A 27,835-nucleotide genomic window follows, 5' to 3' on the forward strand; every position below is an offset into this window, starting at 1 on the left:
CATTTACTAAATATATTAATAGAACATTATATTTACTTGATATCCAAATAATGATTTTGTGGCATATAAAATAATCTATAATTTTCACCATTGCTACAAATATAGCCGTGCTACTTATGGTTTTGTGGTCCATGGTCACATATGTTACCTCTTATTTAAGACATGTTTTTTGTTTTTTTTATGATTTTGGGGTAAAAATTACCCAGATATTGAAGCAGCTCAACCGGTCCTTTACATGAAAAAAACATTGAAGAGGTCTCCCTACAAACAATGAACATTTATTGAACTTTCCTAAAATGATTCAGAATATCTGAATTTGATTAAACATAAAAACCGAACAATATAAAAGTGCCAACAATACGGCTACAAAACCGAATCAACCACTTGATGTAGGTTTGGATAAAAATTGTTAATAAAATGGTCAACTGAAAGACAACCAAACCAAAACTAGAACACAAAGTCAACTTCAGTCATGTCGATTGCCCAAGCAAACTTATCTCGTAAGGTCTTGTTGTATATTTTATCCAGTGGCACCTCCATGTTCTTACACCTACAAGAAAAGACAACAAAGTTATCCATTGGAAATTAATTTAATATAAAATCTAAAGGTATAGCAAGCAACTAGTCTAAAAAGTGACAATTACCAGGCCACGCTGATACGTGGATCCAAGTAGTTAAGCTTGGAGGTGCCCAGGGCGATCTGTTTGTTCTCCTCTCTGTCCGTAGCCTGAACCTCCATCCTCAGTAGCTGTTCCTCACACCTCTGCACAGCTTTCTTCTTCTTCTCCACCAAACTGAAAACACACACAATCGTGTTCACATATCAGAAGATTGTAATGGCTGTGAGAACAAATACAGACGCCTGGAATGAGATACTGACGCGAGCAGCTTGTTGTCTGAGCTCCCTTTGGCATCTTTCTTGGCCTGTTTTAGCTCTTTCTTAGCCAGGGACAGCTGCTCCTTCCTGCTGTCAATCTAGTAGAGCAAGAGATGAATTATAAAATGTTATAAGCCGCAAACCTGTTAAGGAAGCAATAATATTTAACCAATTCTTTCATTTTACATTTTATTTACACTATGCCTCTTATTATCGTACCTTTGACTGCAGATTTGCCATGGACTGTTCGAAGGTCTTTGGCGGCGCCCGCTGATGGTTACATAGAATTGCAACCGCACGATTTGCCCTGTTGTATGAGAGCAATTTCTCCGCCACATTATCAGTCACTATAGGAAAAATTAAGCAAACAAAGACGACATTTGCAATTATTACTGTAATTTTAGTTATCAAAGGCATCCTATCTTGACATATGATATTAGACAGTACAATATATTACTACTATACAACATGCATCACAGTAATAAGAATTTGCTTAATTGTTCTGACTTAATTTTAAAATCTGAATGGTTCTAACTATTTTCTTTATGCAACAATTTTATTTAAATTTAAATTTTTATTTTATATGAAATGACCAATATGGGTGATTCTTGCGAAATTAGACTTATGAGGTATCATGAAACATTTGGATAAAAAAAGTAAATGCAAAGTAAGAGTATCAAAAATAAGAAGCATACGGTTACAAACATCTCTTCATGTACTATTTTGCACATGATTTCAAATTACAACATACAAACCAATTTTGTTGTTTTTTCCACATTAAAGGGGAAATTTTATTACCGCAACGTGTCCATGACTGGATTTGGGTTCTTTGACATGGAAATATTTATAATAAAAAAATCTAAAAAATAAAAAGCTTCAGTGCATGTTATACTATAAACATTTACAGTAAAGAAACATGTGGTATTTGGTGATCATTGGTAAATGTAGAGATAATAATAAGGAATATAAATGTGTTCAAGACCAATTTTCTCATCCTCCGCAACAAATTTCAATCATTGTTTAAGCCCTCAAGGAACTAACATTTTCGAAAAAAAAAAAAAAAAAAATTGTTGGAAGGGACATAATTGACTGTGACACTCAAGACGGCTACCAGGTAAGCAGTTCTTATTTTTTCTTTCCAGATAAAAGTTAAAATTTTGTTTGTCATAGTACCTTGACAACTTTTTAGTTCTCATTACCGAAACATGAGTTTGTAAATGCATATATTTAATGTAATATCATGTTGTGGTAATAATAATTTTTGATAATGATAATCTAAAAAATGTAAATAATCTATAAGAAATATTTTTTAAATCCTCTAAAAATAATGTTTATAGTAAGTTCAGACCTTAATCTTACATGTGCAAAAAAATCAAGGGCTTCTTAAAAAATCTGATGCTGGACGCAAGTCTGGATTTCTTGAGTATCACCCATATGTGAGACCCTGTGTGTGAAATCAAGGCTAAGGCTTAAATTAAATAAAAAGGCAAGATTAGGAATAAAATCATTCCCATTAAAACAAGTACAATGAATTACAATCTCTCAAGTACTTTAAAGTCCTTTTTGCTTGTTCTGTGCATAGTGCATTCTGGGTGTATTACCATATGTCGCCTGTTTCACACCGCATGCGTGAGCAACGCGTATGCGTAGCGTGAGCAGCGCGTGAGGAGAGCGTTTGCTGCGTGTGGCCATTGTGCTTTCACACCGGCTGCGTTTGCAGCGCATACTGTGCAGTTTAAATAACAGTATAAAAATCTCAAGTTCACATTACTTTATTTTACATGCATTTATGAGCAAAACCTCTTTAAGACGCTTTTTGAAGGTCAGTGTAATTTATATAAGTGTGATTTGTTTAATCCACATTGTTTTCATGCTGTTCTGGTCCATGTAATGACAGATATAGATACAAAACACAATTATAGACATAAAAAGCCCATGGCACATTATAAAATCTGTTTCCCTGAAGTTTTATGATAAAATAAAGAATTCACTCAGTGATTGACAGCATATAGCAGTCGATCGTGTTTCCCTTCAACAGTTTAAGCATAAGATTTAAATTTATAGATTAATCTATTTCTCTGAAGATTATTAAGATAGATGAGGACTCATTTGCTGGGCAGAAAGTGAATGAACACAGTCTTCTGGCAACAGTGTGTTAATATTTCATTGCTTTCTTTTAAATTGCTCAAAGTCATGACTGTTTCAAACACACTTAGCTTCACATTCGTGATTTTATTGTAAAATTACCCTTTTTCGCGTCAATCCACGACCATTTAAACTATAAACAATGCCCTGTCACTTTAATTGAGCGTGAGCAGCGCAGCAAAAATAGAGCCGACGCCGAAACGATAGCAGCACTGCTGCTTCAGCAACGCTCCTGCCACGCAGGCACGCGCTGCTCACGCGTGCGGTGTACATGCTTTAACTTGTTAACATGGGCGCCGAAAAAAACACGCGCTGCTTACGCGCTGCTCACGCATGCGGTGTGAAACCGGCGTGTGTGTTATGGTTGTCATGAAATATTACTACAGTTACTATAGTAAACTGTTATATTTAATTGCGATGTAATGTATACTTTGTTGCCCTTCAATGTTCACTGTTCAAAATATTGCAATAATAAAAAAACTGCACAAAACAATGGCGGCCCCCATAGGTTTAAATGAGTATTACATGTTGGGATTCAAATATTTAATGTGGTTTCAATCAATGGATTTTAGTAGTAGAAGGCAAATATTAAAGGTCAGAAACCTCCTTATGCCATTTTTAAACCCTAGTTAGTGTGCAATGTTGCTATAATAGCATAAAAAAACACTTGCAAAATGCCAAAGTTCACTTCCAGGCGATATATTTTCTTTAACAGAATTCGCCTTTCAAAGCCTACAGCAAACGGCCGGTTTGGACTACAGCCCTCTAATTCCTGCTTTAATGACGTCAGTAGAACAGTTTTTTGACTAAACTCCGCCCACAGGAATACGTCAGTTGCCAGCTAAGCTAACGGCAAGCTAAGCTGCTATCTAATCACAACACACTAAACAAGCTACACAATCAGAACACGATATGTATTTCTGAAGGAGGGACTTCATAGAACAAAGAAGACATCAGACTGTTTTGAGGACAGTGAATACCGCGGTATACAGATAAGTAAATTGTGTGAAAAATGCTGCGCTTTTCTTTACACATGAAACATGAACGCATGTTATATTGCGCACTGTAAACACAATCAAAGCTTTAAAAACACAGAAAGAACGGGACCTTTAAAGCATACAAAATCTATACAGATGGGGATAGTGTATCTACATTGACATCAGATATCAATTATTGCTGTATAAAGGCAGTAAAATACACGAAGTCAATCTGAATCTCAGCATATCGACAAGCAAAAGTTTCTGGTTGGGATAACACGACAACAAACTTTGCAAATCACAAGTGAGCTAACAGCCAGCTTGTTGATGAAAGCTTCCCAAAACCACCTATGCGTATAACTCATGTTAAACCACTGGTGTGAAACTGCAGCTGGCCCTTCGTGCCAGGCCCGTCAAGTGTTGCAATGCAGACAGCTTCAGTGAGTCCAGTGTCATTCGTTGACAGCGTAGACACACCATCATGCTAACAATATCCATATTGCAGTTGTCAAAATGTAACAAAATCCCAAAATCTGACAGCAAATCATACTGGCATCAATTTCAAGGGTTTTATCCAAGTGTTGCAATGCGTATCCAGACTGACGCCATGACTGAACATCTGGAAGTTGGGCTAGTAGTCATGATGTTCAATGTTTACTTGAAGCTTGACTGACGGAGCGATAGAGGGAGAAACATTGAAAGATCAGACTTAAACAAAGACAAATAAATGCTCACTGTTGCCGAGTTCTTTAAGTTGCTGCTGCAGGGTTATGGAGGCGTTGTATGTCCTAAAAACCTTAGCAGTCAGGCCCGGCATGAGAGAGCTCAGATGTTTGTTCAGCACTTGGGTCTGGAAAGAGAAAAACAAACCATTATTTTCACAAGAACCTATTTTCAACATCATTGCAAGCCACTAGATGGAGCTGTTGCCTTGACTGTCTAAAATAAAGCAGTGAAAATAGAAACAGACATCTATGAGAAATCTCAATAGGACAAGCCCCCCCCCCCCAAAGACATCAGATGTTCGTTTCAACTTTAATGGATTTGTGAGTGGCGGAGTGTGGGTTGTATGTTCCAGACATAAAGAAAACATTTCCATTAAATCCACATCTAATCTAAAGCTACATCTACAAGAGAAAATGAGTGCCTTAAAAAAAGGCTTTCAGGCGAGCCATGTAAACATGTGCACCCACATCAGACTCCTTCAAAAACCTTCAAACTTTCGATATTCATCCTAACTTGACAAATACTTTCCTGAAAAATTACAATTCTGTCATCATTTACTCACCCTTAATTTGTTCCAAACTTGTTTAATTTCTTTGTTCAGCTGAATACAAAGGAAGATAACAGGACTTCCATAATAGGAAAAATAATACTATAGAAGTAAATGGTGCCCCAGATCTGTTTGGTTATTAATGTTTTTCAAAATATCTTCATTTGTGTTTAGCAAATCAAAGAAGGTTATACAGGTAAGGAACAACGTGAAGGTAAGTAAATGATCAATTTTCATTTTTTGGTGAACTATCCCTTTAACCGTGATCTTTAGCTTTATGTGCACCAGGAAAAGAACTGTATGGATGACTAACTTCATGTGACATTGTTAAAGATGCTAAATGTTAATGACAGCAGCTGTGTACTAGCGGGTCATCATGTAATGTTGAGCATTCACACTGTTGTCTGATGGCACATGCTGAACATGTTGGTCTGATCACGCTGGGGGTCACTGGGGAACATAGTGACATTTGGGTTATAACACTCAGGGACTTCGGAGAAATCAAGTGGGAATTGATGCGTTTCCAACATGGTTATACTTTTGGAGACATAAATATGACACCTGCTCAAATATTTTTTACATAAAAGAAATAATACATGTTCCTAAATTCTATTCTAAGGTTGTGTTTCAGGTATAGGGGTTATCTATGTAAAAAGTTAGACACAAAAGGTTATTACAAAAGTGTCTGGCTGTTTACAGAGCTCTGTGTCCAAGCAAATTAATAAAGAGGCGAAGGGAAGGAAAAGATGTGGTAGAAAAAAAAGTGTCATTAATAAATTTTCTATGTCAGACTTTGTATTCATAGTAACAGTAGCAGTCAGGCATCTTTGTTCTTCCTACCTAAATACACAAACATATTCTGTTATCATGGGGGGGTTTAGCAAAGTTCAACACATTTATTTTTCCAAACCGCATATGCACACTAGCACACAAACATGCTTAAGCTTTAAAGCACAGTGGTTTATAATAAGATTTGCAGTACTTTGTGAAAAAAAGGCCTCTTTATACTGCATCCTTCCTCACTTAACCCTTCACTCGGCCTTTTGCCATGTCATTCGAAAACGCTCAGAGTGCAGATTAGCATTTTTGCTCCACAGCACTTCATCATTACCAACCTGACCTCATAGAGAGGGGCACATGTCCCTCCCACCCTCCTGCACAGGCATCCTATCTCTCTCTTCTTTCAGTCAAATTTCTACTTTCGCTGCAAAATTAAGACTTTTTCAGGAATTTTTTATAAAGGTGAAAAAATAAGCATCCTTTACGGTAAGCTTTTATGATGCAACTCTCCTGAGGACCGTCTAGCTCAGAATGAAAAATCTATGACTGTCTGCTTCAGTTTCAGAACATTACACTCACATTCAACCGATCAAAGAGGTCGTCTCCTCCTTGCTTATTTTCCATGAAAAGCTTGAGGTTTTTGAAAACCTAAAAGAGAAAACACATGTTAGCTTGTTTATCATATGCACAGAACAGAGGCTGAGAGAAAAGCCAGACGAGAGAGAAGAAAGACAGACACTCAATTATATTTGACATTTTGCAGAAGTCCTGTTTCGCTTCAGTCCTACTAAATAAACCAGCTAAAATATGCATGGAACTAATTAATGGTAGCAGATGTGATGCTTTTAAATCAGACTCATTTGAATAACAATTTATCCTTGAGCCAAATGCATGAACAAAAAGTAAACAGAACGCTCGCCAAGCAATGACAGACTTCATATTTTATATTTCCCCCAATTGAACACGGTCATATGAAAGTAATGATTGATTTCGACACTGACCTGAGTGTAATTCTCTCAGACTGATCTGGAACGATCTTTAAATTCCATTAATGCATTTTGCATTTTTATAAATTACGATTTCTTTGCCTTTGTATTTGCTTTAATGACAACATAATATTGAGCAGACAGGACTTCACATACGCACAATCCATGGATGATTTTGCAAATGATCCCTAAAGCATCTTGTGTTTCAATGGAGCAAAGATATCTGAACTTCTGTACAACGTAGTTGTAATATTATATCTGTATATTGTATTATATCTAAGTAAAGAGATATTACCAGAAGATTAAATAACAAAGCTAAAATCATATTCGGTTAGACGATCCCAGATCATGTGACCTGAAGCTCTAAAGTCTCAACTGTTATCACAGACACTGAATTTAACAAGATTGAGCACTGATATTGCTATATAGAGGACAATGCAACACTCACTATGGTCACTCTGGTGGCAAAGTCCCGCCTTCCAGTTAAAAGAACCAATCATCAACTGATAAAGAATGATGATTCTCTAAGGGAAGTGCCCTATACAGAATCTCATATGGCACTTAGCTAAAACGACCTTGAAAAAGGCGTTTTTAGCAGGTTTAAGCATAAAGAAATAAAAGTTATGTTACAGAAATATGTTGTTTAATTGTGATTTAGCAAACAGGTCTTGCATGACTGAAATAACTGTCTGGAGGCATTGCAATCATGGCCACCAAGTGGCGTGACTTCCCTTAAGGGACTTTGTTGTTATTCATTATGGCTAAGGGAAGTGTGCTAGGAGCAAATGTGTGTTTGGAAAGGGATGTGTGGCGTCTGACGATACCTGCAATTATATCTGACATTTTCGCAAAGACTGCTGGTCGCCAAATAAACTTGCTAGATATTCAGAAACTAATTAATTTTCACTTGATGGGCTTCTTTCAAATCGTCTCATTTACATTATAAAAACGAGTGCGAGCAAACAAGATCTGCAAGCACACAGACGCAGACATTTCACCCTCCCACCTCCATGCACTTGGCCTTACATTTAACGGCATGGAGAATATAACAATACTTCTTAACATATAAACGTAAGACATAAACAAATGTTTTTATTAGAAAAAGAATACTGTAAAGATTATTTTGTTTGTATGTATCCTGTCAAGAACAAAAAGGTTTTATGTTCACTTGCTTTTTGAAACGCGTCTCTCCGTGTACGCACTACTGAGTGCACTTAAACGAGCGTGCGCACACAGATCTAAGGCGAATTCCAAAGGGCGCAGCAAACAGTCGCTCCACAGGTTGAATGTGTTCAAACAGCCACACGCGACCGCCTTCTCTCCGCCCATTTATCTAATCTGAGGTATTAAACACAAATTTTACGTCTTTTTTTACTTCTGGCGTGAACATCGCTATTTTTTAGCCTTTCATTGATAAAACTACTGCGGGTGTTCTCCGTAGTTTCGTTTTGAAAGCGTGAAAGTTGCGCGATCCTATTTCATCAATTGCGCTGAAAATTCAGAGAAAGCTCTTACATACACACGTACAAAACTCTGTGCAGCATGTTAACTTGCTAAACAAGCAGTGGACTACGACATAATATTAGTTTGCGTCCATATAAACTCATAATTACTCCTGCTCGCGTTTGAATGACAGCAGAGAGACTCGCCCACCGTCTCACGGACCGTCCCCTCACAGTATTCAGGACAGAAGCGATCGAAAGTGGACAGATTTAAATACCAGGTGTAAACATAATGTGTCTCTCTCGTCCACTTGTGATCCGATCGATGAAAACACATCTTAATACCAAGTGTAAACAGCCCCTAAGAGTCCTGATCTTTGAAGGGCATAGTGATGATCACATCTGACTGGAGCTGGACCATACATTTTTATCTGCATGTGCGTCTGTGCGTACAGAAAGCTGCTCACTTTAGTGCCTTTTTGCGGTTAAATTCTTTAAAATCACTTGAATGTTAACATTTGCAAGGCTTTGAAACACGTGCAAACATGAAACTTTTCCCATTTAAATTTGCGTATTATTTCCGCAAAACGCATGTGAGCTGAACAGTGGGTCATGATCCGATCAACTGCGATCCGTCACAGCACTAATCACAATTCACCCCACAAGTATGACCATGTCACTGTTAAAAAGAAGAACAACGAAAAAAAGGGAATATCAACACAGATCTCCCAGGGCAAGATTACAATGCAATTTCTGCACAAACAAATGTAATTCTGATCTGTTCGAGTGGCCCGGCTATGCTGCAAATATCAAAACTGGCCCAACCAATGGGTTTAGTTTGGGACAATACCACCTTTTGTCTTGAATAATGGTGGATATTCCACACTTCCCCTTTAAGACTAAACTGAACACAGCACAATCTTTTTTTCTAAATGGTCTTACCTTTTTTATCACAGGGACCTTGTTGTAGTATCGGATGCAATCTTTACCCAGGAAGTCGAACTCCACCACACACTTCTGGCCATCCAGTGTGTCGTGTAAGGTGATGTGCTCCACACGCAGAGAGCAACAACCCACAGTGTCTGCCGTCTCGCCCTCTTCCTTTTCATTACCTGCTCTCAGAGCCAGCTGTAGGGTCACACAAACACACCTATGTCATACACGTACATCACTGCATGGCCGTCTTGGAACACATTTGAACATGACTGTGAACTTTGATGTTGTCTCAGACACCAGAAGGTCATGAGCCTCAGCATAAGCCACAAAACCTTTGATACTGGATTTGACCATTGATCTAGTATCACCACACACAGAGTGACAGGACCAAAAGCTGAATGCGTGTATGTGAAAGATGCAGGGCTGTATCAACATGATTTTAACATCCTATCAACCACCCCAGATTAGGCACATATATTTACCTACTGTTATGCATTTGTACCGGGAACACAAAATTACAAGAAAAGGGGAGCAAAATGAAGACAACATTTCTCCAAAAAAGATACCAAGACCTCTAGGAAATGCATTGTGCAGTTCTTTGAAATCTTATTCTGCACTATCCGTCCTTAACAGGCAGCTAAATTGACATGAATTGATTGGTGGTACACTTCAACTCCATGTTATTTCCCAAAATAAAGACGACAGGATGTTTGAAAGCCTAATATAGTGCAAGTACAGAAATGATGTCTGTGCAGCGTGTGTAGTCTGACCTTGTCGATAAAGTAGAGGGCTACGGCTCTCTGGCGTGAGCCCATCTGTTTGGACTTGAGGTCTTCATGGTACTGGGTTCGGATGGCATCCACACACGACTTCAGTCTCCGTGCCACCTCATACTTCTCCCAATCTTTCTCACCCTAAATGAGAAAAACAACGTAACACCACACAGCATCAAACTAAATTTCTCGACACGTGGCATCTTAACCTAGCGCACTATAAGCTTATGGTTTGAGTTCTTTAAAGGATTAGTCCATTTTCTTAAAAAGAAAACCCAGATAATTACTCACCACCATGTCATCCAAAATGCTGATGACTTTCTTTGTTCAGTCGAGAAGAAATTATGTTTTTTGAGGAAAACATTTCAGGATTTTTCTCATTTTAATGGACTTTAATGGACCCCAACACTTAACACTTTTAATGCAGTTTAAAATTGCAGTATCAAAGGACTCTAAACGATCCCAAACGAGGCATAAAGGTCTTATCTAGCGAAACGATTGTCATTTTTGGCAAGAAAAAAAAATGCACTTTTCAACCACAACTTCTTGTTTTCCTCCGGTCATGTGACGAACCAGCGCGACTTCACATAATAAATCATCACGTCAAGAGGTCACGAATGACGTATGCGAAACTACGCCCCAGTGTTTACAAGTGTGGAGAAAAGACATCGTTCAGACGTTGTTGTATGTAGTATATGATACTAATTAATGTCTTTGTATCAGTTTAATGTTTAAAATGCTCCGCAAATGTGCGTTTCATATATGTAACACGTGACCTATTCACGTCATTACGCAATTACGTGAGGTCGGGCTGGCCAGTCACACAGCCGGAGGAAGAAGAAAAGTTGTGGTTTAAAAGTGCATTTTTTATTTTTCTTGCCAAAAATTACAATCGTTTCTCTCTAGATAAGACCCTTATGCCTCGTTTGGGATCGTTTAGAGTCCCTTAAAAACTGCAATTTTAAACTGCATTAAAAGTGTTAAGTTTTGGGGTCCATTAAAGTCCACTAAAATGAGAAAAATCCTGGAATGTTTTCCGCAAAAAACATAATTTCTTCTTGACTGAACAAAGAAAGACATCAACATTTTGGATGACATGGTAGTGAGTTAAATGATCTGGATTTTTTTTTTTAAATGGACTAATCCTTTAACTCTTTCACCACCAGCATTTTTCATGATTTTCACAAAAGTTTAATGCCCTCCAGAAAATGCTCCTTTTTAAATATATAAACATATTAAATTATATTTAAATATATTAAATAAAAGAACAGACCCTCTGCTTTAAAACAAAAAAATCAGTTTCATCCTACCTTCATGTGTTCTGTTTTTATTACCTCTCAAATATGTGTAGGTTTCATCAAAAACACCAAATTTTGAGCAAAAAGCGGAGATAATTCAATTTTTGTGAAGGACTTTTGATAGAGATCAGATGCAGAGCGATCTTTAAAACATACACGGACATACAGCTGTTTGCCCTAGGGCAATACTTCCGATTTTTATAAGTTGCGGAAGAGCGCCACCTGGTGGATAATAGTGGTATTGCAGATTGACGGGATATCTCGTCAATGGCGGGGAAAGAGTTAAATGTGTATTTAATGCTGCCCATATATCTATGCATATAACAAAGAACAAAGATCACATAAAATGTACCATTACAATAACTTATTTTATTTGTCAGAATATAACGGTTCTGCATACACACGACATAAGTCATTATTATTTGGAAAGCCAATTTTATACCAGAATGTATATAATGCAGTTTTCCCATAGCTCTGTTGGTACAGCATTGTGTTAGCACCACAAAAATCATGGGTTTGATTTCCAGGAAGCACACAAACTGCTAAGATGTACCTTTAATTTTTGCAATTTAAGTCGATTTGGAGAAAAGCATCTACCTAAATGTAAATGTTAGATGACCTCAAAGCAGCTTACAGACAGGGACAAAATTTCAATTTCATAGTAAATGAAGAGGAAAGAAAATGCAATGCATGAGGAAAAACAACCTAATATCAATACGTACTTTATTACATGCATGTAACACAAAGAAAACCAATATCACCAATCTGGGCACAATATACCTAGGAGGTCAGCTTTGTCAGATTCAAGCCACCATCACTTTAATTGGTCCAAAAAACAAGCCACAGCAACAGCATAGTGACAAACACAGTGCAGAATAATTTAACCTTCACTAATAAAGCACATACAAGAAAGAGAAGTGCTGACGGGAAGCTGACGGATGACTATAGCACGACCATTAAAAGCTAAAGAAAATCTTGGCCTGAGGAACCTGGGAGATTCAGGCACTAAATCTGCTCACCTTCAAGTATAATTTGGCCTTCTTGAGATGTGTCCATCACTCTGTAATGATGAAAAGGATTGCTTTGCTTCCTAATTAAATTAGTGATAGAAAGTGAGTGGAACGAGGCGAAGATGAGGTGCTGAGATGAAACTAAGCTACTGTGAGACTACGAGCCGGCTCTGTTTGACAGGCCCGGACCAAACATTAAAGCGAGACATCAAATCACATTATTAACAAGGTGACATAGACGGACGGTCGTGAGGCGGTAAGGATGAGAACATAGTTTGGAAATAAAGAGAAACATAGAGGAGATTGGGGGGGGCAGAAAATGTTAAGATAGTCACTTAAAGGGAAACATTTAAATATTTTACTATGTTCTTACCTCAACATAGACGAATTAATGCATAACTATATTTTTTCGATGCATGCACTTCGCTCCATTCATTCATTAGGATCCAAACAGGAATGAATTAAGAAGCCACCAAATAAAATAAGTTCAAATTTTTACAAAATAGTTCAAATTTTTTTTATCCGCTTTAAAAATCACATTTTATTTTGTGCCACCATACTTACTCGTGTAACTACTCATGTAACAGTCTTTTACCTCTTCAACCCTGAGGACCCTGTCCCAGGTCCAAATTTTTTTATTTTGACTTAATATAAAATGTTCTTTTAATCTTTAATGGTCCGTCATGGACACCAGTAACACATATGAGATACTGTTTGAAAGCTTAGAGTCTCTACTTTCTGCAGATATGCATCACTTTGACATATCTTTTACTGTAAGAAAGTTATTTACACTTAATTTACACTATCAACCCCCCCATATTTTTTAATATCATTTAATATTCACATATTTCATATTTTTCAAATATGACAAACATGGGCAAGTCTTATATCAAATGAAAGCTCTCATTCCCAGGAATAAGGCTACAGCGTTATTTTTGATCTATTATCAACACATATCCAACAATCGTTGAATGAATAATGAGGTAAAAAATTGTCTTTTGTAAATGTATGTGAAACTTGAGCGTGAGCTGCCTCAGATAGCACACATAGCCACAAATGATACACCATCTTTTATCTTAGGTCCTACTCTAAACAATGAGTCCATTCACAGTATTTTATTTGGTTGTGTTCATTAATAATCCCTTGCTATTTATTATATGTGCAAAACAAAAAATTAATATTTATATGAAAAATGTATTTTCACACCCTTCAGTAAAATGAGAATAACTTTTGAATGCGACACGCTAAAGAGTTCATTCTTTTTTTGGGTGTTTACTGTCTGCTGCTGCTAACAACCAGAACTGTCTGCAGTCTGCTAGAGCACCCAGAACCAGAGTTATACACTATCAAAGACAGTGTTTACAACATAAAAAAGAAAATTTGGTGTTTCATCATATGAAAAACAATAACAATATTTGTCACAAACAGCAGCTTTTTATGTAACTTCAAAGGGTTTCTTTAAAATTATATAAAGAAATTGCATTTATTCCACTGTATGTGGTTATGGGGACACTTCAAATGTTTTTAGGCAGAAATTGTATACAAAAAGGGTATTATTCCTCCCTTCAGTTGGAGTAAAATAACTTTTGCATACATTATGATAGAGAAAAAAATCCTTTTCTTCTGAAAGCTGGCAATTGCTGGAATCAAACAAAACTGTCTGCAGGGACCTGAGATACCCAGGACCAGAGTTATATACTTTCAAATAAGTACTTTAGAAAAAAAACACCAAAAAGCGCCTATTTATTTTTGTGTTTATTAGAGGCCTGACATCACATACAACCATGTTTAGCACTTTCAACAGTGTTTTATGTAATTTCAAAGGGTTTCCTGTAAACTGATACCAAACTTTTGCATGTAAACCTCTGCATGTGGGTATGGGAAGCTTTTGAAATTGGGTAGGCCAAATCCAGGCGAAAATCCCCAAAATAGCTTCAGGGTGGAAGAAGTTAAATAGGGAAAACATGGGAAGTGTTTGGTGGCTTCTAAATTCATCCCTGTTTGGATCCTAAGGAATGAATGGGCTAGGCTAAATGCTAACACATTCACAACGTGCTGTACAAAGATTAAGTGCACGCATTGAAAAAAGATAGGTATGTATATATTAGTATAAGTTGAGGTAAGAACATAGTAAAATATTGAAAAACGGTGTTGTTTTCCTTTAAATATTAGTCTCAGTCATAGACAATCTATACATTGGATCAGCATGTATGTTCCTTGGGAAATGAACCCATGACCTTTAGCACTGATAACCCATTGCTCTAAAAGTTGAGCTACAGGAACACTAGTTGTAGCTGGAAGATGCATAAAAGTTTGACCCTACCTTAAGTTTGGAGTTGGCATTGAGCATCACATATTTACAGGAGCCTTGTACATTCTCTGTCCAGCTAGCTAGCCATGTTACGGTGTTGTCATGGCGAACTTCCTTCCAACGGTGGCCAGCTGGGGGTTCTGGCATACGAGATTCCCTGCGGGGAAAATTTCTACCTTACACACAGTAAACCTTTGAAAATTGCTGCAATGACTGTTTTGCAGTCTTTTGACGAGACTAACTGACATTGCATAAATAAGTTTATTTTTAGGCAGCTATGTGAGAAAATACAATTTGAAAACCTTGGATTTATGCCACAAATAAACTGTATATAGAAGACAACTTATAATAGCTGTGTTGACTATAGACTGAAGTCTCACTTGCTGCAGTTGATGATCACATCTTCAGGCCGAATCCTCTTCTTCAGCATTCCCTGTTTAGGGTGATCTCCTCTGCCTCGAAATAGCGCAGGAGGTTCTATCTTAAAGTTCCCAATGCGCTCACGATGATGGTCCAACACACAGAACCCATATTCTTCAACAATCTTTTGATTTGCTTCTTTAATAACCTGAAAACATTCAACAATTTAAAGTAAACAATGATGGTCCATGGGTGTTATGAATGACAAAAATAAGGCAGACAGTTTATAAATACTAAATGGAAGTCTAAGGGGAATCCACTGGGGCCAAGCAAATTTGAACACTTTTTTTATTTGTATGTTTTCATGCACTGATTCACGGGACACAATTATTTTCTTTGGTAAGCGACAGCATGATATTCAACTGAGAATATTTCTTTCATCCAAAAAGCTCCAAGCACTGATATGTTATGAAAGACACCCACCTGCTTCTCCTCTTTGCTCATATTCTTTCTGGCTTCCACCCGCTGTATGTGCATGGCATGAAGTTCCCTAAAATCACACTTGTTCAGATCTGTGATCAGCTGCTTCTCCTCCAGAGTCATCTCCTGCAGACAAAGAACACACATAGGGTACACAGATGTGAACATAAGGCAGTCTTTACACATAGTGACAGCTCATACCGTTATGGATTTATTATGTTTAATAGTCAAAGAATGAGGATTTCACCAAAAAAATAGTTAGAAAAAGGCTCAGAATATTTTTTCAAGCCAATAACATTTAGCACTTGGTCCAGGTTTTAAGTATTTAATGCGAGTTGGGCTTAAATGCATTGTATGAGGTGGCCTTAAAGCGTAAACCCCTGTTCAGAGCCTGACATCACCCACTGTCAATATTTGAAAAATGCAAGAAAAGTGGGCGGACCCCAACGGAGATAGAGGGGATGAACTGAGATCGTAACAAGGGCGTGGTGAGCTTGAATCTGCTTAAGTAGGGTCATACCGCTTACATCACACGGTACCACAACATCCAGTAGGAAAATTCAACTGCAGTAGCCACCGTTCAACCTGAAGAGGGCAGCACTCAGACGTTTTTACCATAGACTGCAAAAAAGGTGGACGACGCAACGTGATGTTGCCTCCCTCTTTTGTAATGAATTGAAGCCAAAAATGTCTGACCATGGTCGCCGCCCTGTTACGTAAAAACGTCAGTTTGGAGCCAAGGCAAGCGCAGAAGGAATAGTCCAAAGAGCCAGTGGCGGAGCCGCGGTATCAAACTTCCGCCCAAACGCTAAGTCCATCCACGGCAATCATAACGACACGCCCCATTTCTATAGCATTAAATTACTAGCTAAAATAAAACGTATCACAAAAAAGAACAATTGAACATATATCAGCGTGATAACAACTACCTTAAAGGACCAAGACAATCTTTCGGAAACTTTTATTGGAAGTGTAAATAATTTTTTTATTTAGAGCAGAGTCCCATTCGTTTGAATGGAGAGGGTGGGGTTTATGACTTGTACTGCAGCCAGCCACCAGGGGGCGATCAAAGAGCCAGCGGCTTCACTTTTCAAGACTTGAGGGCGATTTGTAGTCGTGCGTAGCTCTGCGTAGCCTGACGCGCACCTCACAAAAAATTTAACAGCACGTCTACGCAGACCGCAAGCGCTGTGATTGGTCCACCAGAACCCCTCCCGTCAGGTAAAAAAAACTGTGTCATAGGTGTTTCCGTCTGTGACGGTGAAAACAAAAATGAGCCAAGTTGAGGAGTGATTTAACTCAAACTGCAACAAAAGTCGCTGTTTATTTACTTCCATCATTGCTGGTCTTCTCAAATTATACACAACAAGTTGCTATTTCTTCTTCGTTTGTGGGTTAACTTGCCAAGCTGCTTCTTCTCTGACGGTCCCGCTGCTACTGTGGTTACACGAGGAAAAACTGCCTACCAGCGGTTTGCGGGTGTGTTTGCAGGTCGACGCGGAGGATGACGCAAAAGTATAAATAAAAACCGACGCGGAACCTACGCCGTCGCGGCTTAGCCGTAGGACCTACGCACGGCTATTACAAACCCTTTATGAGGCACACCCGGTTTTTACACCATATATCGTAGCATTGAAACACGTTATACCCAAATGTCAAAAAAGTTACTCAAATCAATCAACAGCACTACCAAAGCCCAATTCTTACAGATCATTAACTAAAAAAAGTTGGTTTAGGGTTTAATTACTCTTTAAATGCAAGTGGTTTTCATATACTGATAAAATGTATAGATTAAATAAACTTAGTTGCTTTGAATGAAACCATCTGCCAAATGATGTGAAAGTGTTGCTTTGAAAATGCGTTTTTAACATTATTATCAGAAACATTATTATTGCTTCCATTGTTTTCCTCATTTGTAAGTCACTTTGGATAAAAGCATCTGCTAAATGACTAAATCTAAATGTAAACCACTTACAACATGATTCAACCTTGCAGCTGTGACTTAAGACTTTAACTCTATTGTTTTGTTTCAGTTTGCTTATTCACCCCCATTCATCCTTACTAAAAAGCATGACAGCCCTTTGCATTGATATTGCTATCGGCTATCATTGACACTGCAGCTCACTTCAAAAACAAAACACTCAAGATAATACAAATGACCCTAGAAACAGAGAACTCTTCACCTGTAACAATAACTGCTTTCCTCAGGGTACAGGACAAAGATAAGAAAAAGACCAAAAGTAAAGTACATTTCGGATGGAGCGGACGTTGCCATGCGCCATTTCTCGGTTTGTGACTTTTTGCAGTGCTAAATGTCACACCGACACCAATTCCCTCTAATCTCTCCTCCTGGGGCTGGTGAACAGGACCAGCATCATGGGACCTCGCACAAGCAATTTGGCCTGACCTACCCCCAACTTAATTTTCCCCATTCTGTCACATACATACACACATAAATGGCACCCTTGGGTCATTAGCCAGGAAGAAGATCCCAGTGCAGAAGAGTGAACAAGAGCAAAATGACAGCAGAACTGACACAAGCACCAATAAATAAATAATAAATATGGGTGATTCTTGTGAAAATTAGACTTATGAGGTGTCATGAAACATTTTGAATAAAAGTAAATGCTATCAATATAAGAAACATACAGTTACAAACATCTTCTTTATGTACTATTTTGCACATGATTTCAAATGACATCATACAAACCAATTTTGTTGTTTTTTCCACATTTAAGGGGAACATTTTCATTACCGCAACGTGTCCATAACTGGATTTGGGTTAATTGACATGGAAATATTTATAATTAAAAAATGTAAAAAATAAAAAGCTTCAGTGCATGTTATACAATAAACATTTACAGTAAAGAAACATGTGGTATTTGGTGATCATTGGTAAATATATAGACAATAATAAGGAAATAAATGTGTCCAAGACCAATTTTCTCATCCTCCGCAGCAATTTTCAATCATTGTTTAAGCCCTCAAAGAAAATTAAAAAAAAATAATAAAAAATTTGTTGGAAGGGACATAATTGACTGTGACACTCAAGATGGCTACCAGGTAAGCATTTCTTATTTTTTCTCTCCAGATGGAATTTTGTAACTTTTTAGTACTCATTACCGAAACATGAGTTTGTAAATGCATATATTTAATGTAATACAATGTTGCAGTAATGATAATTTTTGATAATGATAATCTAAAAAAAATTAAAATAATTTTATAGGAAATGTTTTTTAAATCCTCTAAAAATAATGGTTATAGTAAATTCAGACTTTAATCTTATATGTGCAAAAAAAAGGCTTCAAGGCTTTTTTAAAAATCTGATGCTGGATTTCGTGAGAATCACCCATCTAATTTTTTATAGGTAAGCCATTTATTAGAGTTTATAACGTTTTAAATATGGATTTTTTTACAAAATCACACAGATTACCCTCAGAAGTCCTTTATTAACCCCGTGTAGATTACTTCTGTGAAGGTGTATGCAATTTTCTGTGCTTCAAAGTCATAAGTTGTTCCCTGGTCCCTGTTTACCGCTATAAAGCTTGAAAGAGCCAGGACATTTTTTAATATAACTTTGATTTTGTTCGTCTAAAAGAAAATGGTCATATGTATCTCCTGTGGCTTGAGGGTCAGTAAATCATGGGTAGTTTTAATTTTTCACTGGAATTGCTTTAAGGTTAGAGATTCTTAAGTACAGTAGTACACTTGCTTTGGAAAGCCCCACTAATGATATTATAGCTTAAGTATAACTAAGAGATGATGAAAGATTATTTCTCCTACATTTTTACTAAGAACAGCAAGTTAATCTACTCTCTAAAAATGTCCTATTAGTAAGCAGCGGCCAGTTGTGGCTGGCCTCTAATGTGCCATAATTAACACCAAGTAGTACATAAACACGCATCTTCTCCCTCACCACAGTGAAAACATTCCCTTGACCTTGTTTCCTAATTGTTGCACTACACAGTCAACGAATGTGGCCACAACCGCAACACCCATATTGAAACAGGTGGAATTCATTATCCATGAAACCTGCTGCATTCAGAAGATTAGTCTCCATTAATAAGTATTAAACGGGTCACATACTCTTGTTTGCCTCAAACGCTGCACTTCAGATGACCGACAAAAAACACAGAGCAAACATGCCGAAACATAAACACTTCCGTAAGCCCTATAATTATAGAGCTTGTGTCTCATTGCTCGAGTCTCTCTCTCTCTCTCTCTCTCGCGCTCGTTCTTGTGATTGACAGCTGGGCACGGGGCGGAGACTGTGTTCAGTCAAGCGAGCAGGGGCTTCCGTGTTATAATAAAACAGTTAAATTGGATTTGTTCATATGCGGGAAGCGAGTTGTCTGGATTAGCATATCAATGCCTTTACACAAATCGTATTTTCAAGAGCATTGAGCACTAAGCAGCACGAAATTAATTCTGCATGATATGCCCTGAGGCCTGCTGGGATGCAAAGCCCTCCCTTCATAACTGTTTCATACTTATAATCTGACACCCATCCCTCCTAGAGGGACCGTTAACGTGGGGTCTAAAAACTTTTGTCTAAATATGTGTCAGATGTGAAAGATATTAAATGCGTATTAAGCTTACAGCAAAATGAGATGTTGCTTTAAGTTGTATTTAAATTCGGAAAATACGTATTCCGGAAATGTTACCAGGTCCCCTTCTTTTACTTACAGGATGTGTTTGCATTCACACAGAAGGCACACTTTTATGGCAATTTCATGTGAAATTTCAGGGATCAACATGTTATGTGAAAGGAGTTTGCTAGTCAAAGCAAAAAATTCAGTGTTTGCTGTGAGGAACAGGAGACAGAAGATGGAATCCCAGGCAACTCTTAAACTGTCATGGCCTTCACAAAGGTAATATACAGAAGCTCAAAAGCAAAGTAGGCCAAGTTTTTCTTCATGTATAGTACACAAGTAGGGATGTAGGTGTAAAAGTGTACGAGTTGTTTACCTTCCTCCAGTCTCTGAAGAAGTTATTGCGAAAGACCTCTTTTGTGGTGTATTCGTGATCCAGCATTTGAGCAAAGAAAAGAGCCGCTTCCTCAGCTGGCGGGTTAAGCTTCACTGCTTTTCCTGCAACAACATTTATATTCACTTTTTAACAGACATAAGCCCTTTTAAAGGCATATTAAATTCCCCTTTGTAGAATGAATATTTGAAGAGTTTGGTTACAAAACGTCAGAGGTGTAAAGTACTTGAGTAAATGTACTTCGTTACTGTACTTAAGTATTTTTTGGGCTACTTTGTACTTAGTATCAAAAATATAGGCAACTTTTACTCTCTACTCAATTACATTTTTGATTGGGTATTTGTACTCTTTACTCCACTACATTCGAAATGACACTTAACGTTACTCGCTACATTGTTTATTCGTCAAATAAAAACGAGACGAAAGTGTCAGAGGGTGATGATGGATAGAATCTGTGGTCGCGAGGTTACACGCACACACACAACTGAGGGACTTCATTTGGCGCTGCGCAGAGCAATCGTATGAAATCAAAGTACTGCGAGAGCGAATGAAATGCATATGGAGAAGTCTGGTCTCGCGGTACTTTGATGTCAAACGCTGAATGGCTTGTGTTGAGCCACCGTAGCGGGACATCTGCGTGCTGCGTATGTCATAAACTGTAGAGGAAAGTTCGCGTCTGGTCTGAGAGAAGAGATAAAGAGCAAACATATGGATGCATATCACATTTGCTTCAGTCAAGGGACCCTTTGTTAATCAAAACAAAAGTGATGCGCGATTGCAGGAGGGTCATCCCACAACTCAAAGGCAAGCACAAATGTTTAAATACTATGATGCTACTTGCAGCTAACCTCAGCTGGTACATAACTTGATATAACTTACTATATAAGCCAAAATAAACCAGCGAGGTCCTGTACTGATTGCCCGAGTAACTTAAGTACATTATAAGATTGATAATAAGTGTACAATTTCACTGTCCTCACATTTAATTAAGTATGCTGTAATGTATTTACTGTAAAGAGGGATGCATGACGGAAGAAATGTAGTGCACTTAATGTGAGATAGTAGTGTTACGTACTACATGTGTTTACAATTAATCTTTCAAATGAACAACTTCACGTTTTTAATATGCATTATCATATTTCTGTTAGTGTAAATTTTAGTTTACTGGAATTTTTTAAATATTAAAATTATCTCTTTTTTAGGATAGGCCTATATAAGAATATTTGGTAACACTTTACAATAAGGTTCATTAGTTAACAGTAGTTAATGTATAAACCAACTTGAACAAACCATGAGCAATACATTTGTTACATTATTTATTCATCTTTGTTAATGTTAGTTAATAAAAAATTAAGCTTTAATTGTTTGTTCATGTTAGTTCAGAGTGCATTAACTAATGTTAACAATATTTTAATAAAGTATTAGTAATTGTTGAAATTAACATTAACAAAGATGAATAAATGCTGTATAAGTGCAGTTCATTATTAGTTCATGTTAACTAATGTAGCTAACTAATGTTAACTAATGAACCTTATTGTAAAGTGTTACCATATATTTATATCACAAAGTTAGGCTATATTTTTTTCAGCATGGCACATTCAAGTACACAATGACACTAGACTAAAATTAAATGGGATTTAGTTGAATACAATTAGACTAAAACTAAATCAATTCAGATGACAAAATATGACTACAACTAAATAAACTGCCCAGACCTACAATGTCTCTTTGTGTTGAGGACTAGTGCATCTTCGAGCCAACATTCAGTACGAGTAAAAATACTTGAGTACTTTTAAATTGGGTTACTTTAATACTTTTACTCAAGTCGTATTTAAATTGGTGACTTGTAACTTGTAGTGGAGTAATTTTTACAGTAAGGAATTTGTACTTTTACTACAGTATAGCTTTCAGAGACTCTTTACACCTCTGCAAAACGTAATAAATCCAGTTTGACAAATTTTGATAAAAATGTGTTTTCTATACCAAGAAAGTGACAAGATGAAAACCACTTTTTTCTGTTACAAACTTCCGCATAGCATCTTCAGGTTATAATAACATAAAAAATTCAAATGCATATATATAAATAATTTGATTTTCAAAAATTTATTATAAAAACTGATTATTTTTTCCACAAAATGCAATAAATCCATGACAATTTTTTTTCTCAAAATGCTATAAATGTATTAAATCAATATATAAATGTGCATTCATCTTTTCCATGTTATATTTATTTAGTTGACTAGTGGTATACACTGATTAAAAAAATAAACATTAATGGCATTAATCAAAACGCTTACTTTGTCATATTAATAACACTGTCACTGCTGCTGTCATCCTTGGAACGTCGTCGCTGAACTTTTTCGACAGCGATCAGCTGTAAAATGTTTTGGTCCTGCTCGATTTTAGTTGACTTCGAGTAAAATAATGGAAAGTTTTCCGTAAGATCCCCTGGGATCAATATGTTAGCATAAGAGAAGCTTGATGCTGTCGTGTGAGAACAAGCAACAGCCAGCATTTTTCCATCTCCCGAGTGCTTTTCACGTAATTATTCAATTTTGATGACTTACGTTTCTTCTCCGCCACATAAGACCAACACAGGTTTATCAATGCCATCAAAATTACGATTTTGTTTTTGTTTGTTTGTTGATCACGAAGTACAAAGTGCCGACATTTTTGTTTACAAGGCGTGGAATGGTGCGCTGTGATTTGTTGAGCGGATTTATTGCATTCTGCAGAGGAGGAGGAGTGACATTTGTCATGTTTTGGAAAGAAAGGGAGAAAAGATGACAGAATAACACGGCGGATATCGGATTTTGCGTAAAATGACAAATTAAATTTTTAATACTGACCTGGCTGATACAATCCTAATATTGGCTGTAACTTTTTTTAAATGCTGTTATCGCGTTTTGGAACCAAGCTCTTTATTTGTTGTGCTTATTTATTTGATTCTCTAATAAAATAATACTATACCTGATTAAATAATATAACAAAGGCGACATCTGGGCTATTTCTTTATTTAGAAAAAAATTGTAGTTACAGTCATCAAAGAGCTTACATATTAGCTTGAAGAAGCATTGGTATTGGGCGATCATGATGACAAAAGTCTGTACTCGGTATCAATTGCAAAAATCCTGATTGAAGCATCCCTACTTTCAATTTTCATTTAGCAAAATACAAAAACTATACGATGTTATTTGACCGACATATTTGGCCCAGCACTATCATTCAATACCAAGGTGAAAGGTTTCTTGTGTCCATTTCTTTGTTTGCCAATTTTTTAAAATCTCTAACTGTAAATATGAACAACAGAAATAGTGATTCTTTTTTATGCACAACTAACAACTGCAGTTCTCTGCAAATATATACACACTGGTTCAATTATTTTCCACTTTATAGTACTATTTGTCAAGGTAATCTGGGACAGTGAGGTACCAAAGTGTCAAACTAAATATCATCCTGTTTGTACTGAACTACCACAAAACGGCAAATGTTTTTCAGCTTAATGTTCAGAGGGTCTCAAAACTAATTCCCCTCCTGGGTTATTGTAAAAAGATTAATGGTCTGGGCCTTCGAAAACCTGTTTAGTATTTAGGAAACATCTCTCCACTCTACATGGCTGAATGTATATTAATGGAGGAATCTGACCTTAACGTTAAAGTAAAGAGTTTAAAGACACTTCCTCTGCTCTCTAGTCTAAAGCTGACCTTGAGCTGGGCTATGTGCCAAGACTGGCAAATTCGAGTTGAACCATGTTGACTCTTGATCTTGGGTAAGTGACCCTCTTCTCCGACCAAAATCTCTTTTTGAGCTCATTACAAACTGGTCGGGTTTGTAAATCACAATTTTTTTTTGTAAAAATTATTCTGTGGGTGTACTTTAACTTTAAGTCTTGGCAGTACCACGGTACATAGATGATACCCAATGCCAATTCAGTTGTACTACCATTTAGTACAATAATATAATGCTAAATGATTACCACTTTAATATTTACATTGTACTGATACAATACCACAAAGGATAAGTGGGGATGTCTGGCAAACGTTTCTACAGAAACTACAGTACATATCAGCTATAGCACACTATGCTATAAAAATTCAAGAAATAAGAAAATATTTATAAAAAAATCTAAACTTAAGGATTTAACCTTACAAATCAACTAGCTCTGAATACTTACCATTATAATAAAACTTGACATCATCTGGAAGAGGTTGATACTCGGGTGGAAAATATGGTCCTTTGTGTTCTAGAAACTTCCATTTAATTCCATCCTCATACTTCTCTTCTTCCCACCTTTAGAAGTGTCAAAAAATGAAGATAAATAAAAAAAGATCCTGCTTCCAAACTCATATGAAAAGTCATGCAGAGGACCCACCATCTCCATCTCAGCTTCTCCTCTTCCTCTTTCTTCTTTATCTTCAGGGCCCTGGCTGCTTCGATCTCCTCCTTCGTTTTCTTCTTCTTTACAGAGACAGGATGATCTCCCTCTTCTTTTTTCACCTTTGTAAGAAATTAAGTCCATTACTTTAAAGGACAAGTTCGGTATTTTAGACTTAAAGCCCTGTTTTCAGAATGTTTATGGTCAAATAGAATGGTTTTGACTGAAATGTCGACATTTTCGGCTGCCCTGAGAATTTTTGCTTGTTTGTGTTTCAGCTCAGACCTCTACAATGGGTTTAATGGTGCACTGGAACAATCCTTCCTAAAATGCATTAAACTTTCATTTACAAAGATGTGAAACTCACCGAGTGGTCAGGGGTGTTCACTGGTATGCTCACACAAAAATCGCTCCAAAAGACGCATTCCAACAGGTTTTATCGTAGTTTTTACCAACTCCATTGACTGTATTAGACGTCCTGTGAGATACGGTATTACTCCGCGCCGGGAACTTTGTTTCTATTCTTGCAATTGGCAAAGGCGGATTAGCGCCACCACCTGGGCTGGAGTGTTTATTATTCAAGCTCTAAGCGGAAGAATGTACGGGTGTGAGGCGTTTGGGGAAAAAGGTCCACAAGTTAACAACGAATGCTAAAACAGCTGTTGGAAAGCATCTTTTGCAGCGATTTTTGTGTGAGCATATCAGTGAACACCCCTGACCACTCGGTGAGTTTCTCGTCTTTGTAAACGAAAGTTTAATGCATTTTAGGAAGGATTGTTCCAGTGCACCATTAAACCCATTGTAGAGGTCTGAGCTGAAACACAAACACGCGAAAATTCTCAGGGCAGCCGAAAATGTCGAAATTTCAGTCAAAACCATTCTATTTGACCATAAACAATCTGAAAACAGGGCTTTAAGTCTAAAATACCGAACTTGTCCTTTAAAGTCCCCGTGAACCGGAAGTCACAACAGACTTTACTTCCGTGTTGTGACGTAGTTTTCGAGTGAAACTGAATATTGCACGTGAAAGATAGTGGGTGTGGCTTGTGTTTTACACTGTGCTTGGATTGGATATAGAAAAGTAGGCGTTTATTCAGAAATCGAACTGGCAGCAGACTTACAATTGGAGGTGGCGTAGTTAAAGCATTAGTCCATTTTCTTAAAAAATCCAGAATTTACTCACTGCCACGTCATCGAAAATGTTGATGTCTTTCTTTGTTCAGTCGAGAAGAAATTATGTTTTTTTTTAGGAAAACAGTCCATGGACCCCAATTTCTTAACAGTTTTAATGCAGTTTAAAATTGCAGTTTTAAAAGACTCTAAACGATATCAAATGAGGCATAAGGGTCCTGTGATGCGCCAGCGCGACCTCACATAATACGTCATCACGTCAAGAGGTCACGAATGACGTATGCGAAACTCCGCCCCAGTGTTTACAAGTGTGGAGAAAGGACACCGTTCCGACGTTGTTGTATGTCGAATGATACTAATTAATGTCTTTGTGTCAGTTTATTGTTTAAAATGGTCCGCAAATGTGTGTTTCATTGTCATTACGCAATTACGTGAGGTTGAGCTGGCTCGTCACACAGCCATAAGAAGAAGAGAAGTTGTGGTTTAAAAGTGCATATTTTTAATTTGTCTTAATTTGTCTTTTAATTTATTTTTAAGACCCTTATGCCTCGTTTGGGATCGTTTAGAGTCCTAAACTTTAAAACTGTTAAGTGTTGGGGTCTATTAAAGTCCATTAAAATGAGAAAAATCCTGGAATGTTTTCCTCAAAAAACATAATTTCTTCTCAAATGAACAAAGAAAGATACCAACATTTTGGATGACATGGTGTTGAGTAAATTATCTGGATTTTTTAAAGAAAATGTACTAATCCTTTAACGGATGCTCCTGCCCAGGCCATCTAAATAACGTCATTTGAAAATGATTGCCACTAGGAGTGGAAGTACATCCGCAGACGGCACATTAATTTTTCTAAAATAATGATTTGCACAGATAAATTGTTTATATTAAACACAGTAGTATAATTTTCAAAAGAATAAAATCAGTTTTGATTTCATTGGGACTTTAAACTTGATACTCCAGAAATAGACCTTCATTATATTACGAAATTTAAGTAGTTTTTACAAACAAACCTTGCAATAAACAATACTGGTTTGCATTTTGAGACAAAACAATGGCACTGATATATGTTAAGATATGTCAGTACATGGTCTTTTTTAATGAAGGCACCTCAAACATGCATTTTAGTCTAGCCCTGTCTGGGAAAATCGCGCCTATAACTCCATGAGCAGATGAAAAAAATTGTTACGACTTAAAAAATTGCAGGTACAACATTAATTGAACGCATCACCTACATAGCAACTTAAAGAAAAACATTTAACACCCCAAAGTGATCTATGTGACAGGTGATTAACACTCTCAGGTGAACAGTTAACAATTTGTAAAACAATCAAAACAGGATGTGTGAACCTTGCCATTGAGAATTTGTATGCCAATTTGAGGTGAATCAAAACATTCCTGTTAAAATGATGAAAAAGGGACAAAAGACCGCTTTCAAAACCAACTGTTCTAGTATGAATGTTGAGGGTCTGTCATGATTAGACATTTACTTTTAGAATTACTTGAAAAACTTGATGCACACAATAGTCAAGCTAAATTAAGTCTGCACACATCCAGTCTGCATTTTAGACCTCATTCTTTTCACAGTAAGCTCAAAACAAAACCAGTAAATGGTCTCCTGAGAATACGATTTTTGAGCCCCGCATGAGAAAATGTTCCCCAAAACTGCTCTCTGCAGCTCTAAAATGATTATCAAGG

The 27,835-nt window shown here is 37.0% G+C and overlaps 1 protein-coding gene across 1 annotated transcript in view; it reads right to left on the reverse strand.

The window, feature by feature from the left end:
- Positions 1-258: 258 nt before the first annotated feature.
- LOC135769470 (DNA topoisomerase I, mitochondrial) overlaps positions 259-27,835 on the reverse strand; it is a 34,433-nt gene continuing 6,856 nt past the window's right edge. Inside the window, exons 7-20 of the mRNA XM_065278796.2 lie at positions 25,007-25,131; positions 24,809-24,924; positions 20,617-20,738; positions 15,652-15,774; positions 15,189-15,376; positions 14,821-14,965; positions 10,187-10,330; positions 9,423-9,608; positions 6,632-6,700; positions 4,735-4,849; positions 1,097-1,224; positions 881-975; positions 645-794; positions 259-550 (exon numbers count right to left, since the gene is read on the reverse strand). Of these exons, the coding sequence (XP_065134868.2) occupies positions 448-550; positions 645-794; positions 881-975; positions 1,097-1,224; positions 4,735-4,849; positions 6,632-6,700; positions 9,423-9,608; positions 10,187-10,330; positions 14,821-14,965; positions 15,189-15,376; positions 15,652-15,774; positions 20,617-20,738; positions 24,809-24,924; positions 25,007-25,131 (1,809 nt within the window). The 3' untranslated portion in view covers positions 259-447. The remainder of the gene's footprint in view (positions 551-644; positions 795-880; positions 976-1,096; positions 1,225-4,734; positions 4,850-6,631; positions 6,701-9,422; positions 9,609-10,186; positions 10,331-14,820; positions 14,966-15,188; positions 15,377-15,651; positions 15,775-20,616; positions 20,739-24,808; positions 24,925-25,006; positions 25,132-27,835) is intronic.

Source organism: Paramisgurnus dabryanus, chromosome 9, assembly GCF_030506205.2.
Source record: "Paramisgurnus dabryanus chromosome 9, PD_genome_1.1, whole genome shotgun sequence".
Lineage (NCBI taxonomy): Eukaryota > Metazoa > Chordata > Actinopteri > Cypriniformes > Cobitidae > Paramisgurnus > Paramisgurnus dabryanus.